We start from the raw sequence: 17,822 nt of genomic DNA on the forward strand, positions 1-17,822 counted from the left end.
ATTCACAAAATGAGGAGTCATGAAAATCAATAAGTCTCAACATTTATTTGTGGAATATGCATAAAGCTGACAGACTAATGAACTGCATCAGTTTAAAGCAGAACATTACGAGCAGGACAATAAAATAAAAAAGCAAACGTTGTTATTGTGTATAAATATGAATATGAAAGTGTTAGATCAGAGAGAGCGAGCAGAGCAGCGTCAGCAGCAGAGCGACGGACACACGATATCTCTGGGATCCTGAAAAAGAAACACAAAGGAGTTATACTGGTTTATAATGGTAGTAACAGACACACATCAGGAGTGGAGTGCACCAGCTGAGCGTAAGACTGGGCGTAACTCTACGTCCGACGAGAAGGTTAAGACCAAACTAAAGTTATGACTAGTGCACCACTTAGACTTAAGCCCTGTATGCGTTGCGCCCGGGTGTAACTTTTACGCCTAGTATGGTGCAGGCGTAAATCGGGAAGACAGACTAGTATCCATGGTAACGTAAAACAGGCAAGAAGGAAAGTAACGATGGCAGGGCGTCTTGTTTACAGGTTTAACAACGAAAGGGCATTAAGACGAGAGAGTCGTCCGTCATCGAACAAACCCACTGGACATCTGTTCAGTGAGCTGATAGAGGTTTCGTTTCGGCAGACCTTTTTGAATTAATCGAGGAGATCTCCCCTCAACTGCAGCACGGATCAGACAGAAACGCTCTCCCCAACCTTGCAGGTGCTGATTGCGCTCAGATTTTACGCTAACGGGCTGCTTTGAATGGAGAAGTTCGAGTGTTAAGTTATGTAGAGTCTAGACGTGTGTTTCTTGGCAACAATTACTGTTTGGCGTGTCTTGTCGTGGACGCACATCTTAAGACCAGGCGCAGCTACGCCCGTGACTAGTCAGGCTTGGTGCACTTGGTGTAAATTCGAATCACTAAGTCGGACGTTAGAGTTAAGACCTACTTGTTTACGCCCAGCTGGTGCACTCCACTCCTGATCATCAAGACCAGTGTTGGGAGTAACACTGCATTTTTATACCTTGAACTCTTTTTATTTTTGCTTCTCTTATTCTCGTTATAATTATTATCATTGTTTTTTTTTTTCCTAACGTGTTCAATACATTTAATAAAATAAAAAACGTGACGGACCTCCGTGCAGCAGCAGCTTCTCCGTGACGCTCAGAGAGCCGTTGTGCGGCGCCGGATCGATCTGCAGCACTTTGCACATCAGAGGGTAGATGTGGATGCTGTCGAATGGCTCCGACAGGAAGTTCTTCTTGAAGTCGGGTCCGAAAGCCCAGAAGATCGTCTTCATGTCCATCTCGCTGTTATGGAAGCCGTGGTCGCCTTTGTTCACGTACACGATGAATCTCTGCGGGAAACAGATGAAGGATTAAAGAAATATTGAGATCATCACATCCTGACTTTGATACACATTTATTTCCCTAGAGAGCTGCAGGGATGTGGTATTTCTGTGTTGGACCCTGAAGGCAGCATCTCCCTGGACCAATGGGATTTCTCCATGTGATTTTGGATTATTGCAGAAAATAATCTCTGTCAAACAAATGTTAATGATATGTACACGTTTAGTTAGCAGGATAATCTCCACATGTTAACACCACTTTATGATTTCTGAAGTCAAATCTAACGTTAGGCTATAAAGGAACTACAGCACGGTCACATGACTTCACGTCACCACCGCTAAGCTAAATGAGGCTAATGTTGGGCTATAAAGGAACTACAGTACGGTCACATGACTTCACGTCACCACTGCTAAGCTAAAGGAGGCTAATGTTGGGCTATAAAGGAACTACAGCACGGTCACATGACTTCACATGACCACCGCTAAGCTAAAGGTGGCTAATGTTGGGCTATAAAGGAACTACAGCACGGTCACATGACTTCACGTGACCACCGCTAAGCTCAAGGAGGCTAATGTTGGGCTATAAAGGAACTACAGCACGGTCACATGACTTCACGTCACCACAGCTAAGCTAAAGGTGGCTAATGTTGGGCTATAAAGGAACTACAGCACGGTCACATGACTTCACCTCACCACCGCTAAGCTAAAGGTGGCTAATGTTGGGCGTGATGACGTTTAGTCGTCTCATTTAGACACTTGTTAGCAACCGCCGTTTTTTTAATTCCCCAGTAGGGTATTTACTGATGTATATTATGTTGTAGAGTGCATCTCTTCAGCTTGTGTTAACCGCAGACCTTTTTCCAGGCTAACAACCAAAAACACATTCAGAAAACCATTGACCTCCAGACCAGGGGACACGAAGTGATGAGGAGTTGTTGAACCTGAACACTAAAGGCAACAGGAGACAAAACGGATCAGATTGATGGTAAATGGACTCACAGAGTTCAGGTTGAATCCCAGATCAGCAACCACCACGATGGGAGGCAGCCGCTTGCTCTTGGCGAGGTGGAAGCTCTCTGGGAACTCGTTCTTCTTGTAAACCGTCAGATTGGGCGCCTTGGACAGAGCGTCAAACACGTCCTGCTCCTTCCCGGGCCGCGGCGTCAGAATACCGAACCCTCCGTAGTCCAGGATCTCGAAGCTGTTGAGCTGGACCAGGTTCAGGTACTTGTTGAGGACGAGCTCCTCCACCTCCGGACGCTTCTTCACCGTGGTCATGCCATGGTCGGAGGTGAGGATGACGTTCAGGCTGTCGCTCAGGTGGAGGCGGGCGATGGATTCCCGCAGGTATCCGATGGTGCGGTCGATCAGCCGGATCATGGTCTTCCTATCGGGGTGGTCGGGTCCTTTTGTTGAACAGCGCAGGATGGACCCAAGTGCAGACAGACGAACGTTTAACTGAAAATAACCTTATTCAATGCAAACAGACAAGAACTGTCTTTCCCTCTAATCACAAAAATAACCCACAAAACCCCACCAGAAAACCAGAACTTAAATACAAATATGACCAATCAAGACGACAAGACACAGCTGAGGAGAATAAAACACCAGGGAAACACAATCAGGTAAACAGGAGGGAACACAGAGACAGGAGACAATTGCAGACATGACAGACAGGGGGTGAACAACCTTCAAATTAAAACAGGAAACCGACAGACTGTGATAATTCAAAAATAAAACAGAAAACAAACAGATCCTAACACCTTTGTCGTGTCCCACTCGGTCCGGCTCTCCGTAGTACAGCGTCACCAGGTGGAAGTCCTCCTCGGAGAACCAGCTAAGCACCGTGTCGATGTTCTGCTTCCACTCGGTCTCGTTGGCGGGCCGCGGGTCCTCGACCACCACTCGGTTCACCGCCTGCCCGCTGTAGCTAACCGCGCCGCCCGGGAAGTAGAAGGAGCCGGTCTTCAGACCCTGAAACACAGAGGAAGAAAACAGACTGACTGGGCATTTCAACCAAGACAGGTGCAGCCAGGGCGTGGTTACTACAGGCACGATTACATCCAGAAACCTTTACTGTGATGGAAACTTCTGGAGCAATGGAGACTCAGGGAGACACGAGGAGAGCTGGAGCTTTGATGGCAAACACTGATGGATTATTTGGAGCTTCGGCCGGAGAATTCACAAGACATGTGCTCTGTGTCTGAAGATCTCGACCCCAGACCCATGTATTTAGCTCTGAGAGAAGAATCAACATGCTGCATAACAAGATAAAGCACTATAACCTCTATCAGCTGACGCCAACAGGCAGGAGCAGGGAGACACTGAGAGCAGCCCAAGGTGCAGCTGCTCAGTGAGGACCGACTGATCAACTGGGTCAGAGTTATGGGCCTAGGAAAATATTTCCCCAACAATTATAAGGACTTTTGTTATCCAATAGGGAATGGGAACCCCGGTGCATTCTGGGCTGCTGTTCAGCATGTCGTCGGACACTTCTTGAAATATGGAATTCTTCTTAATTTTCTCTTATAATCCCACTTTTTTCTTGAAATATTTCCACTTGGGTTTGTAATTGAGGTGCTTTAGCTCCTGTTGTAGTCCTTTAAATCCCGCTGACCATGAGATGGCAAAAGTACACACATCCTTTACTCAAGTAGAAGTACACAAATCCTTTACTCAAGTAGAAAGTACAGATACTCGTGTTTAAAAATACTCTGGTGAAAGTAGAAGTACTGACTAAACTTCTTTACTCAAGTAAAAGTAAAGAGGCTTTGAAATGTACTTAAAAGTACCCATAACTAGCAGCTGTTTAAAGAGTACCTGACCTCCCTTTATATTAATAGAACAATAATGTCATTGTTAGCTAATGAATGTTTCCATGCTGAACAACGGCAACATGACAACGTTTCCATTGGTCCCTCTTCTTTAGAGAAGACCAGGAAATGATGGATACATGGATCGTGTTCAAATCAATAGGCACGCAATGACTCTAAAGAATAATGATCACGCATCAAACACACATTCAGACTAAAGGAACCAGCTGTTTGGAAAATGAGAGAAGTAGAAAGTACAGGTATTTGAGTTCAACATGTAAGAAGTAGAAAGTTCAGGTATTTGAGTTCAACATGTAAGAAGTAGAAAGTACAGGTATTTGAGTTCAACATGTAAGAAGTAGAAAGTACAGGAATTTGAGTTCAACATGTAAGAAGTAGAAAGTACAAGTATTTGAGTTCAACATGTAAGAAGTAGAAAGTACAGGTATTTGAGTTCAACATGTAAGAAGTAGAAAGTACAGGTATTTGAGTTCAACATGTAAGAAGTAGAAAGTACCGGTATTTGTGTTCAACATGTAAGAAGTAGAAAGTACAGGTATTTGAGTTCAACATGTAAGAAGTAGAAAGTACAGGTATTTGAGTTCAACATGTAAGAAGTAGAAAGTACAGGTATTTGAGTTCAACATGTAAGAAGTAGAAAGTACAGGTATTTGAGTTCAACATGTAAGAAGTAGAAAGTACAGGTATTTGAGTTCAACATGTAAGAAGTAGAAAGTACAGGTATTTGAGTTCAACTGTAAGAAGTAGAAAGTACAGTTATTTGAGTTCAACATGTAAGAGTAGAAAGTGCAGGTATTGTGTTCAACATGTAAGAAGTAGAAGTACAGGTATTTGTGTTCAACATGTAAGAAGTAGAAAGTACAGGTATTGGTGTTCAACATGTAAGAAGTAGAAAAGTACAGGTATTTGTGTTTCAACATGTAAGAAGTAGAAAGTACAGGTATTTGATGTTCAACATGTAAGAAGGAGAAAGTACAGGTATTGGTTCAACATGTAAGAAGTAGAAAGTACAGGTATTTGAGTTCAACATGTAGATAAGTAGAAAGTACCAGGTATTTGGTGGTTCAACATGTAAAGAAGTAGAAAGTTCAGGTATTTGTGTTCAAGTGTAAGAAGTTAGAAAGTAACGAGGTATTTGTGTTCAACATGTTGAGAAGTAGAAAGTACAGGTATTTGGTGTGTCAACATGTGAGGAAGTAGAAGGTACAGGTATTTGAGTTCAACATGTGAGAAGTAGAAAGTACAGGTATTTGTGTTCAAACATGTAGAAGTAGAAAGTACAAGGTAATTTGAGTTCAAAACATGTTAAGAAGTAGAAAGTACAGGTATTTGTGTTCAACATGTAAGAAATAGAAAGTACAGGTATTTGTGTTCAACATGTAAGAAGTAGAAAGTACAGGTATTTGAGTTCAACATGTAAGAAGTAGAAAGTACAGGTATTTGTGTTCAACATGTAAGAAGTAGAAAGTACAGGTATTGTGTGTTCAACATGTAGAAGGTAGAAAGTACAGGTATTTGGTGTTCAAAGTGTAAGAAGTAGAAAAGTACAGGTATTTGAGTTCAACATGTAAGAAGTAGAAAGTACAGGTATTTGTGTTCAAAGGTAAGAAGTAGAAAGTACAGGTATTTGTGTTTAACATGTAAGAAGTAGAAAGTACAGGTATTTGTGTTCAACATGTAAGAAGTAGAAAGTACAGGTATTTGTGTTCAACATGTAAGAAGTAGAAAGTACAGGTATTTGTGTTCAACATGTAAGAAGTAGAAAGTACAGGTATTTGTGTTCAAAGTGTAAGAAGTAGAAAGTACAGGTATTTGAGTTCAACATGTAAGAAGTAGAAAGTACAGGTATGTGTGTTCTACATGTAAGAAGTAGAAAGTACAGGTATTTGTGTTCTACATATAAGAAGTAGAAAGTACAGGTATTTGTGTTCAACATGTAAGAAGTAGAAAGTACAGGTATTTGAGTTCAACATGTAAGAAGTAGAAAGTACAGGTATTTGAGTTAGAAATGTAAGAAGTAGAAAGTACAGGTATTTGAGTTCAACATGTAAGAAGTAGAAAGTACAGGTATTTGGGTTCAACATGTAAGAAGTAGAAAGTACAGGTATTTGAGTTCAACATGTGAGAAGTAGAAAGTACAGGTATTTGGGTTCAACATGTAAGAAGTAGAAAGTACAGGTATTTGAGTTCAACATGTGAGAAGTAGAAAGTAACAGGTAAGTAGTAGGGTTCAACATGTAAGAAGTAGAAAAGTACAGGTATTTGAGTTCAACATGTGAGAAGTAGAAAGTACAGGTATTTGTGTTCAACATGTGAGAAGTAGAAAGTACAGGTATTTGTGTTCAACATGTAAGAAGTAGATAGTACAGGTATTTGAGTTCAACATGTAAGAAGTAGAAAGTACAGGTATTTGGGTTCAACATGTAAGAAGTAGAAAGTACAGGTATTTGAGTTCAACATGTAAGAAGTAGAAAGTACAGGTATTTGGTTCAACATGTGAGAAGTAGAAAGTACAGGTATTTGGGTTCAACATGTAAGAAGTAGAAAGTACAGGTATTTGAGTTAGAAATGTAAGAAGTAGAAAGTACAGGTATTTGAGTTAGAAATGTAAGAAGTAGAAAGTACAGGTATTTGAGTTCAACATGTAAGAAGTAGAAAGTACAGGTATTTGAGTTCAACATGTAAGAAGTAGAAAGTACAGGTATTTGGGTTCAACATGTGAGAAGTAGAAAGTACAGGTATTTGAGTTAGAAATGTAAGAAGTAGAAAGTACAGGTATTTGGGTTCAACATGTGAGAAGTAGAAAGTACAGGTATTTGGGTTCAACATGTAAGAAGTAGAAAGTACAGGTATTTGAGTTAGAAATGTAAGAAGTAGAAAGTACAGGTATTTGAGTTAGAAATGTAAGAAGTAGAAAGTACAGGTATTTGAGTTCAACATGTAAGAAGTAGAAAGTACAGGTATTTGGGTTCAACATGTGAGAAGTAGAAAGTACAGGTATTTGAGTTAGAAATGTAAGAAGTAGAAAGTACAGGTATTTGGGTTCAACATGTGAGAAGTAGAAAGTACAGGTATTTGGGTTCAACATGTAAGAAGTAGAAAGTACAGGTATTTGAGTTAGAAATGTAAGAAGTAGAAAGTACAGGTATTTGAGTTAGAAATGTAAGAAGTAGAAAGTACAGGTATTTGAGTTAGAAATGTAAGAAGTAGAAAGTACAGGTATTTGAGTTAGAAATGTAAGAAGTAGAAAGTACAGGTATTTGAGTTAGAAATGTAAGAAGTAGAAAGTACAGGTATTTGAGTTCAACATGTAAGAAGTAGAAAGTACAGGTATTTGTGTTCAACATGTAAGAAGTAGAAAGTACAGGTATTTGAGTTCAACATGTAAGAAGTAGAAAGTACAGGTATTTGAGTTCAACATGTAAGAAGTAGAAAGTACAGGTATTAGTGTTCAACATGTAAGAAGTAGAAAGTACAGGTATTTGTGTTCAACATGTAAGAAGTAGAAAGTACAGGTATTTGAGTTCAACATGTAAGAAGTAGAAAGTACAGGTATTTGAGTTCAACATGTAAGAAGTAGAAAGTACAGGTATTTGTGTTCAACATGTAAGAAGTAGAAAGTACAGGTATTTGAGTTCAAGATGTAAGAAGTAGAAAGTACAGGTATTAGTGTTCAACATGTAAGAAGTAGAAAGTACAGGTATTTGAGTTCAACATGTAAGAAGTAGAAAGTACAGGTATTTGAGTTTAACATGTAAGAAGTAGAAAGTACAGGTATTTGAGTTCAACATGTGAGAAGTAGAAAGTACAGGTATTTGAGTTCAACATGTAAGAAGTAGAAAGTACAGGTATTTGGGTTCAAAATGTAAGAAGTCAAAGTAAAAAGTCGTCAGAAATATAAGTAGTGGAGTAAAGTACTGATACCAGAAAAATGTACTTAAGTACAGTAACAAAGTATTTGTACTCCACAACTTCCACCCTCTGAGCAGCTGGAGGTCTCACCTGGTTCTGGGCTGTGATCCATAACGGCAGAACTCCGTTGTCCCACCACTCGGACCGGGTCAGCGTCTTCAGGTGAGGGAGCTTCAGGTTCGTCTTGGCGTCGTACATCATGTTGTGGACGACCTCGTGGTCCTCCACCCATCTGCCTGAAAAACAGGAAACAACATATTTATAGAGGGGCTTTTATTCTGAAAGGGTTTCCAGGAAGCAGCCTTTATCTTCCACACGCTGACGTCAGGACAATTACTACTGATAGGTAACTACAATGCAAAGTGATCTCTGTGTTAAAGACAATAAAACAAAATATGTGTTCTAAAATGGATTTGAAACACAAACAATTATTTTATTTAAAAATGTTGATACTATAACAAGCACAGTGTGAATATGTAAAGACTTAAAACACATAAAATAACATGAGAAAATGCTAAATAAAAGTAACAATCTGTTTTCACAAAAAATACATGAAAGTGCTAAAATTATAGAAGATTATTTAATGATTTGTAAAATATATATATTTTTAAATAATTAAATAAGATTTAAAAAAAATGCATAAGAACATTTATTTTAAATAATAGTAAAACAACAAATAATACATAACATATTTATATTAAAATTAGAAATATAAAAAATACATTTAAAATAATTACATAAAAAAAATAAAAAAATTAAACAGAACAAATTAAAATGGAAAGTGCAAATGATTATTCGAAAACTAAATATGTAAAATAGATAGAAAAATGTGTACAAGTTTATGGATTAAATGTATAGAATAAATCATGTATAAATATGACATATATTTGTAGATATATATTAGTTATTATTATTTAAACACAAAATATGAATCTATTTTAAAGGTCCCCTATTATTCTGTTTCTCATCAACATATCACAGGTCTCAGATATATCCAGAGCCTGTCTCTGATTGGCTGAAAACACCAAACAGATCATGAGGTGCTTTCACACCGGAGTCCGAAAACCACCATTTGCCTCACGCATCTCCTTGGCATAGAGTTGATCAAGTTGTTGATTGTGGCCTGTGGAATGTTGGTCCACTCCTCTTCAATGGCTGTGCGAAGCTGCTGGATATTGGCAGGAACTGGAACACGCTGTCGTATACGCCGATCCAGAGCATCCCAAACATGCTCAATGGGTGACATGTCTGGTGAGTATGCTGGCCATGCAAGAACTGGGATGTTTTCAGCCTCCAGGAATTGTGTACAGATCCTTGCAACATGGGGCCGTGCATTATCATGCTGCAACATGAGGTGATGGTCGTGGATGAATGGCACAACAATGGGCCTCAGGATCTCGTCACGGTATCTCTGTGCATTCACAATGCCATCAATAAAATGCACCTGTGTTCGTCGTCCATAACATACGCCTGCCCATACCATAACCCCACCACCACCATGGGCCACTCGATTCACAACATTGACATCAGAAAACCGCTAACCCACACGACGCCACACACGCTGTCTGCCATCTGCCCTGAACAGTGAAAACCGGGATTCATCCGTGAAGAGAACACCTCTCCAACGTGCCAGACGCCATCGCATGTGAGCATTTGCCCACTCAAGTCAGTGACGACAATGAACCGGAGTCAGGTCGAGACCCCGATGAGGACGACGAGCATGCAGATGAGCTTCCCTGAGACGGTTTCTGACAGCAGAAATTCTTTGGTTATGCAAACCGATTGTTGCAGCAGCTGTCCGAGTGGCTGGTCTCAGACCATCTTGGAGGTGAACATGCTGGATGTGGAGGTCCTGGGCTGGTGTGGTTACACGTGGTCTGCGGTTGTGAGGCCGGTTGGATGTACTGCCAAATTCTCTGAAACGCCTTTGGAGACGGCTTATGGTAGATAAATGAACATTCAATTCACGGGCAACAGCTCTGGTGGACATTCCTGCTGTCAGCATGCCAATTGCACGCTCCCTCAAAACTTGGGACATCTGTGGCATTGTGCTGTGTGATAAAACTGACCGTTTGAATATTTAACAACCTCAGAAATCAATGATCCACCAAGGAGTCTAACTAGCACACAGACAATGCCAAGGACGTATGTTGAGGCAAACCAAGCTGGTCCGGAAACATATTCATTGAATATGTTTCCGGACCAACTTGGTTTCATGACATTTAAAAAATATATAGTTGAATAATATTCAACTATATATTTTTTAAATGTCATGATTTGTGCAAAAGCCAAAAGATATTCAGTTTGAATACGATAGCAAACAGAGGAGAGCAGGACATCTCTGCAATGGACAGAGTGGAAATGGCATGTTCTGCCATTTTGGAACCGAAGGTATGGAATAAACACAGAGTAGTTATTTAGAGCGTCTTCTCACCGGAGATGGTGGTGAAGTGCGAGGGGGAGGTCATGGTGAGCATGGGGGGGGTGATGTACTTCGCCCGGACCCCCTCCCGCCCCAGCTGGTCCAGGTGAGGCGTCTCCACGTCCCGGTCGTAGTCCCATCTGAAGCCGTCGAAGGAGATCAGCAGCAGCCGGTTCCTCTGCCCGGACGCTGCCCTGCTCAGAGGCACGCCGGCAGCACAGCTGAGCGAGAGCAACAGAGGCAGGATCCAGTCCATGATGAGGACACCTGGGAGGACACCTGACTGACTGAAGCTCACCTGTCACGTACACTGAGGCTCACCTGTCTGTGGGAGGAGACCTGTCACACACACCTGACTGAGGCTCACCTGTCTGTCTGACGCTCACCTGTCTGTCTGACGCTCACCTGTCTGACGCTCACCTGTCTGTCTGACGCTCACCTGTCTGTCTGACACTCACCTGTCTGTCTGACGCTCACCTGTCTGTCTGACGCCCACCTGTCTGACGCTCACCTGTCTGTCTGACGCTCACCTGTCTGTCTGACACTCACCTGTCTGTCTGACGCTCACCTGTCTGTCTGACGCCCACCTGTCTGACGCTCACCTGTCTGTCTGACGCTCACCTGTCTGTCTGACGCTCACCTGTCTGTCTGACGCTCACCTGTCTGTCTGGGCTCACCTGTCTGTTTGAGGCTCACCTATCTGTCTGATGCTCACCTGTTTGTCTGACACCCACCTGTCTGTCTGACGCTCACCTGTCTGTCTGACGCTCACCTGTCTGTTTGAGGCTCACCTATCTGTCTGACACCCACCTGTCTGTCTGACGCCCACCTGTCTGACGCTCACCTGTCTGTCTGACGCTCACCTGTCTGTCTGACACTCACCTGTCTGTCTGACGCTCACCTGTCTGTCTGACGCCCACCTGTCTGACGCTCACCTGTCTGTCTGACGCTCACCTGTCTGTCTGACGCTCACCTGTCTGTCTGGGCTCACCTGTCTGTTTGAGGCTCACCTATCTGTCTGACGCTCACCTGTCTGTCTGACGCTCACCTGTCTGTCTGACACTCACCTGTCTGTCTGACGCTCCCCTGTCTGACGCTCACCTGTCTGTCTGACACCCACCTGTCTGTCTGACGCCCACCTGTCTGACGCTCACCTGTCTGTCTGACGCTCACCTGTCTGTCTGACACTCACCTGTCTGTCTGACGCTCACCTGTCTGTCTGACGCCCACCTGTCTGACGCTCACCTGTCTGTCTGACGCTCACCTGTCTGTCTGACGCTCACCTGTCTGTCTGGGCTCACCTGTCTGTTTGAGGCTCACCTATCTGTCTGACGCTCACCTGTCTGTCTGACACCCACCTGTCTGTCTGACACCCACCTGTCTGACGCTCACCTGTCTGTCTGACGCTCACCTGTCTGTCTGACACTCACCTGTCTGTCTGACACTCACCTGTCTGTCTGACGCTCCCCTGTCTGACGCTCACCTGTCTGTTTGAGGCTCACCTGTCTGTCTGTACACCTGTTTGGCTCCGCCTAGAATCACCTGCCTGCAGTGCTCGAATGTAACTATGTATTTACTGAAGTACAAAACTCAAAGTATTCCACATTTTCCTTCAAATCTGGAATTATTACAACTTTTTTGTCAATATATTCCCATTTCCTATTTCCAAAAATATTTCTTCAAAATCTGGAAAAACTACAACTATCTTTTCTTCAAAAATATTACACACTTTTATTTATTTGTACTAATTTTTTATCTCAAAATAAATAAATACAAATCTTGAAACATTCTGATTTCTTTTAAAGATCATTCCTATTTTTCTAGAAATGTTTACTTAAAAATCTGGAAATACTTCAGTTTTTTGCTCCGTGTATATTCAGTTTGTTTCTTCAGCTGAAAATCCTTCTTGGCTTCTACTGAAGAAACATTTTGTATTTTAATTGTGATGCAGTATTTCCAGTATGTGTCCTCTCCCTGAAGTCCAGTATCAGAGTGTTTATAACTGTGATAGAGATCAGCGGTGAAGGACGGAACCTTCCACTATCGGCAGGAAACGTTTTTATTATCGATCATCTGTGGACCCGGCTGATAACAGATATTATTATATCATGACAGACAGTTATAGAGTGGTGCAGGGACGAGTCCTAAAACCCGGAGGTGAGTCAGCATTTCTCCACTTCCTGTTCCCTCGTCTCAGAGCCAATGGGATCTCTCCATAGGATTGTGGAAAACAGCCGGAACTAAGGTCTGTGGTTGAGACTCATCTAAGAGACGGATCACGTTTTGTTCTAGACATTAAATCATCAGCAGTGACCCCACTGGAGATTTCTGAAGAGTGGACGTGTCTGAGAAACGATGGTTGTTACCAAGTGGCTGAATAGGACTACAGAAGTCGTGGAGGTCGTTGTACGTCATTACGCCGAACACGTGAACACTCCTCTAAGTTAGTTTCTGTTCTGCTTGAAAGCAAGTCCCTGCCTCCTGCAGACTGTTCAAACAAACGCTTCAACTCGTTCCATTTAGAGTCTGTGTGTTTGAATATGGATCTGAAGTCGGTGTGACGTTGAAGTCGTGCTGCTGGACTCGCCTGTAGTTCCTTCTTAGCATAGCGTTAGCATTTAGCTTCTGGCGTTAGAGTTATGATTCAAGCATTATGAAAGTAGGGTAGACGTGTGGAGATTATCCGGCTGAACTAAACGTGTATTAAACAGGTTAGTTTTCCACAGATCTTATTTCCAGCTATGTTCCTAAATCCTCTGGAGAAATCCCGTTGCTTTTTTGTCGAGGGAACCAGCAGCTTCCTTCAGGGTGAACACGTCATCCCTGCACCGCTCTAGGCACTTCACAAGGCTTTTAATAATTAATCATGTTTAAATAATACAATTATCATTACTATCTTGTTTTATCCTCAATCCTGCACACGTTACGTTTAAAATCAGCCCAACTCTCCAGTCACATTTTATTATATTTTCTAAATAACTATATTTTGTGTATTGTTATTATTTGATTTATAATAGTACTATTTATTATTATTTTTCTTCTTTCTCTGTCACTTATACCAAAGCTAATTTCTCACGTGTAAACCTACACTTGGTAATAAAAACCAATTCATATTCTGATAAAGAGAGACAGTACAGGTGGTTAGAAATGTAGTATGTCAATGTTTTAAAAACATTACATTACATGCTAGACGCTTTTATCCAAAGCGACTAACATCAATACTGTGAGCAATCCCCACAGGAGCACTTTGGGCCTTACAAAGGGAAGCACTCTATTGCCGGCATGGACATTTTCCCCATTGGGACATAACAGTCGTGGGCAATATATTAGGGCCGTGGGATCGCCTTGGCTTTTTACCGTCACTTGGCAGTCTAAATGAGTACACGCAACACAACATAAAATAACCGGGAGAGAGAAAAGAGGAAACTGATTGCTGAAGCCACAAGGTGATGTTTAAATAAGCAAAAAGTAAAGAGGGCTCACCATCCAATTTGCAAAGTAAACTTAAAGGGGACCTATCATGCAAAGTGCACTTTTATACATGAATATGTCCCCGGTGTGTCAGGGAACTCACTGAGTGTCAGGAAACACAACCCTCTCTCTTTTCCTCCGTACCCACATCTCTAAAAACGGAGCTGATACAGATTTGAATGTTTCTGACGTCAGAAAAGGGGTGCTCCGCCTATATGGGCAACTCTCCAGCTATCAGGGGAATGAGAGGTTGGGCCACGGCCATTGCTGCTCGAATGCACTGGAGACGCTGTAGTACATTTGCCAGGCCTGTGGGTGGCGCTGTAGTCTGCCACAAAAGCAGCGAAGAAGACTTCTCACAGAATCAGCCCCTGCAAAAACAGGGCTGGAAAAGAGCAAATAGAGCGAAATGAGGCATGGCTGAAATGCATGATCTGTTTGGTATTTTGAAAAAAAAACTTCACAGACGTGTTTCATATAGGTATGGCCCTACAATATATTATTCAAATACAGCATGATAGGTCCACTTTAAAGGTGGGGTAGGTAATTTTGAGAAACCAGCTCGAGTGCGCTAGAATTTGAGAATACACAACGGGAGAAAATCTGCCACTTCCTCACAGAGCCCCTCCTCCAACACACACGAACGTGCACGTGACCAATGAGGGCACGAGATAAGTTTGTGCCCAGATGGAAGGCTGACAGGCAGGTAGGCCATCCAGTTACTTTAGCCGGCTCAGATGATTGGTCGTGCTTTTTACAGCGCCACGGCTTCCACTGATGATGTTTTGTTTATGGATTTTTTGCCAAAGCACTTCAGATATTCATTGCTATCGGGATGTCAAGAGCACTCCATGGAATATAACAAGTGTATCTCGAGCCGGTTTCTCAAACTTACCTACCCCACCTTTAATGTAAACTGAGAACGACTTTCTCCTAAAAGAAAGTGACTAAAGTAAAACACACAGATACACTGGAGCACATCTCCTAATAATGAACAAAACACAGGTGAAACTAGCCGGCCTCACACAGAGACACATGCAGCCCAGAGGAGAAGGGAGAGAGACTGCAGCCTTCCTGAGGTCCTTTATGGAGGCCTTGATTGGGGATTGGGAGCACCTGAGGGAGAGGCTGCACCTGGAGGGAGACACACGCACACACACAGCGTATACTTTGAGAAAAATGCAAAAATAAATGTGTTGACTCAGTATTTCCCACTTGATGTAAAAAAATAAAACGTCATATCTGTGTGTTGGTCTTCTTATCTGATAATAATATGGTGGGGGTAATAAAACTCAATGACTCGGCAAACTGACCTGAAGGACAGGCGTTTCACTTTGAAAGAAGTCAGGGTTTGATTAATGCACCTTCATGTTAAATATCGGCTTCGGATTCAACAGAAATATATCAAAATAGAAAGAATTCATTTTAAATCCTGATTAAAACACTGATGATCTGATTCTATGTGTTCCACATAGAAAACAAAGAGGGTGTTTCTCAATGTCGAGGACGCTTCCTTGGTAGGACATGTCTTCCGAGTCAGGTCCTTCAGAAGCGAGGCAAGAATCCTTCCTAGCCTCGGAGAACGAAGAATGGTGGAGCAGGCTAACTGGTGTGCGTCATATGCGAGGCCCCGCCTTCAATGGAGCGCGATTTCTGCCAAAGATTTTGAAATTGGTCCGTGCGCAAAGCATTGTGGGGATTTAAAGACCGCGGAGGATACACATGTGCAGCCTCGAAATGTCCCGCGACGAAGGACGCCGGCCTCGGTAGAATTCCAAGTATGCTGGACATTGGAACAGTCCTTCGGCGGCACTCGATGACGTAGCATGCTTGAAATAGTGGCATCCTTCCTCAACATTGAGAAACACCCAGACTGTTAGTTTGAATCAACACTATCAGACCAGAGATAGGTGTATTTTTCGGGTAGGGGTTCGGTGCCTTGCTCAAGGGCACCTCGGCAGGTAAGCACTATTGAAGGGCATTACATTAGATATAAATGTGAACGACATAAATGGAAATCTGGAAGTTTGCAGAATCACAATATATAGAAACATAAATAACAGAATAGAACAAATATAATAAAAGTTTAACAAAACGTCTAATACTTAAATTATGTAAAAGAAACGAAAGAACAACTAAATGAGTAAAAAGTCTAAAACATGTCGTGAAAACCAATGTGTAATAAATGTTACTGTACAGTCAAAAATGTGTAAAGATTATTTTGTAGTTGTTACATGTTACTCTGAAGAACCAGCACCTTACCGTGGTAGAGAGGTTTGTGTGCCCTGATGAACCTGGGGGCTATGTTGTCTGGAACCTTGTGTTCCTGGTAGGGTCTCCCATGGCAAATTGGTCTCAGGCAAGGGGCCAGACTAAGATTGGTTCAAAAGACCTGATGAAAGACGATACAAGAAGTGAGGATACCCGGCCCGGAGGAAGCCCGGGGTCCCCTTCTGGAGCCAGGCCCAGAAGGAGGACTTGTCGGCGAGCGTCTGGTGGGCCCAGCCCGAAAAGGCAACGTGGGCAACACCTCCGCTTCTCCGTCCCGCGGGCCCACCACCTACGGGAAACAGCGATGGGGTTGGGTGTGCTCCCAGAAGGGTGGCAGTGAAAGCAGAGGGTCTCGACGGACCAGACCCGGGCGACAGAAGCTGGCTTTGGGGACGTGGAACGTCACCTCTCTGGGGGGGAAGGAGCCGGAGCTTGTGCGGGAGGTGGAGCGTTACCAGTTGGATCTGGTTGGGCTCACTTCTACGCACAGCGTCGGCTCTGGAACCTTACTTCTGGATAGGGGTTGGACTCTATTCTTCTCCGGAGTTGCTCAAGGTGTGAGGCGCCGGGCGGGTGTGGGGATACTCACAAGTCCCCGGTTAGGTGCTTCGTTGTTGGAGTTTACCTCAGTGGACGAGAGGGTCGCCTCCCTACGCCTGCGGGTTATGGGGGGGGAAAACTCTGACTGTTGTGTGTGCTTATGCACCCAACAGCAGTTCAGAGTATACGACCTTCTTGGAGACCCTGGAAAGAGTCCTGTATGGGGCTCCTGAAGGGGACTCTTTAATCTCTTTAAAACTCTTTAACGTCTCATCAACGTTGCGTGGAAGTCGGAAACAGTACCGAAGGAGTGGCAGATTGGTGGTTCCCCTTTTTCAAAAAGGGGGATCAGAGGGTGTGTGCCAATTACAGATGCATCACACTACTCAGCCTCCCCGGGAAAGTTTACTCTAAGGTTCTCGAAAGGAGGGTCAGGCCGATTGTCGAACCTCAGATTGAGGAGGAACAATGCGGATTCCGTCCTGGTCGTGGAACGACGGATCAGCTTTTTACTCTCGCAAGGATCCTGGAGGGGGCCTGGGAGTACGCTTATCTGGTCTACATGTGTTTTATAGACTTGGAGAAGGCGTATGACCGAGTTCCCAGAGAGTTACTGTGGGAGGTGCTGCGGGAGTATGGGGTGAGGGGGTCTCTACTCAGGGCCATCCAATCTCTGTACTCCCAAAGCGAGAGCTGTGTCCGGGTCCTCTGCAGTAAGTCGGACCCATTTCCGGTGAGGGTTGGCCTCCGCCAGGGCTGCGCTTTGTCACCAATCCTGTTTGTAATATACATGGATCGAATTTCGAGGCGTAGTCATGGGGGAGGGGGTCTGCGGTTCGGTGGACTAAGGATTGCACCACTGCTTTTTTCCAGATTATGTGGTTCTTATGGCTTCATCGGTCTGCGACCTTCAGCACTCACTGGATCGGTTCGCAACCGAGTGTGAAGCGGCTGGGATGAGGATCAGCACCTCCAAATCTGAGGCCATGGTTCTCAGCAGGAAACCGATGGACTGTCCACTCC

At 43.3% G+C, this 17,822-nt stretch overlaps 1 protein-coding gene across 1 annotated transcript; it reads right to left on the minus strand.

Annotated features, from left to right (window-relative positions):
- Positions 1-172: 172 nt before the first annotated feature.
- Positions 173-10,853, minus strand: zgc:153896 (uncharacterized protein LOC569930 homolog). The gene is made up of 6 exons (XM_034234223.1): positions 10,530-10,853; positions 8,186-8,331; positions 3,113-3,323; positions 2,349-2,755; positions 1,136-1,358; positions 173-240 (listed from the first exon to the last, which is right to left on the minus strand). Exons 1-6 carry the CDS (start codon positions 10,771-10,773, stop codon positions 173-175), a joined length of 1,299 nt encoding a protein of 432 aa, XP_034090114.1. The 5' UTR covers positions 10,774-10,853.
- Between the last annotated feature and the right edge of the window lie 6,969 nt (positions 10,854-17,822).

Source organism: Gymnodraco acuticeps, unplaced genomic scaffold, assembly GCF_902827175.1.
Source record: "Gymnodraco acuticeps unplaced genomic scaffold, fGymAcu1.1, whole genome shotgun sequence".
Taxonomy (NCBI): domain Eukaryota; kingdom Metazoa; phylum Chordata; class Actinopteri; order Perciformes; family Bathydraconidae; genus Gymnodraco; species Gymnodraco acuticeps.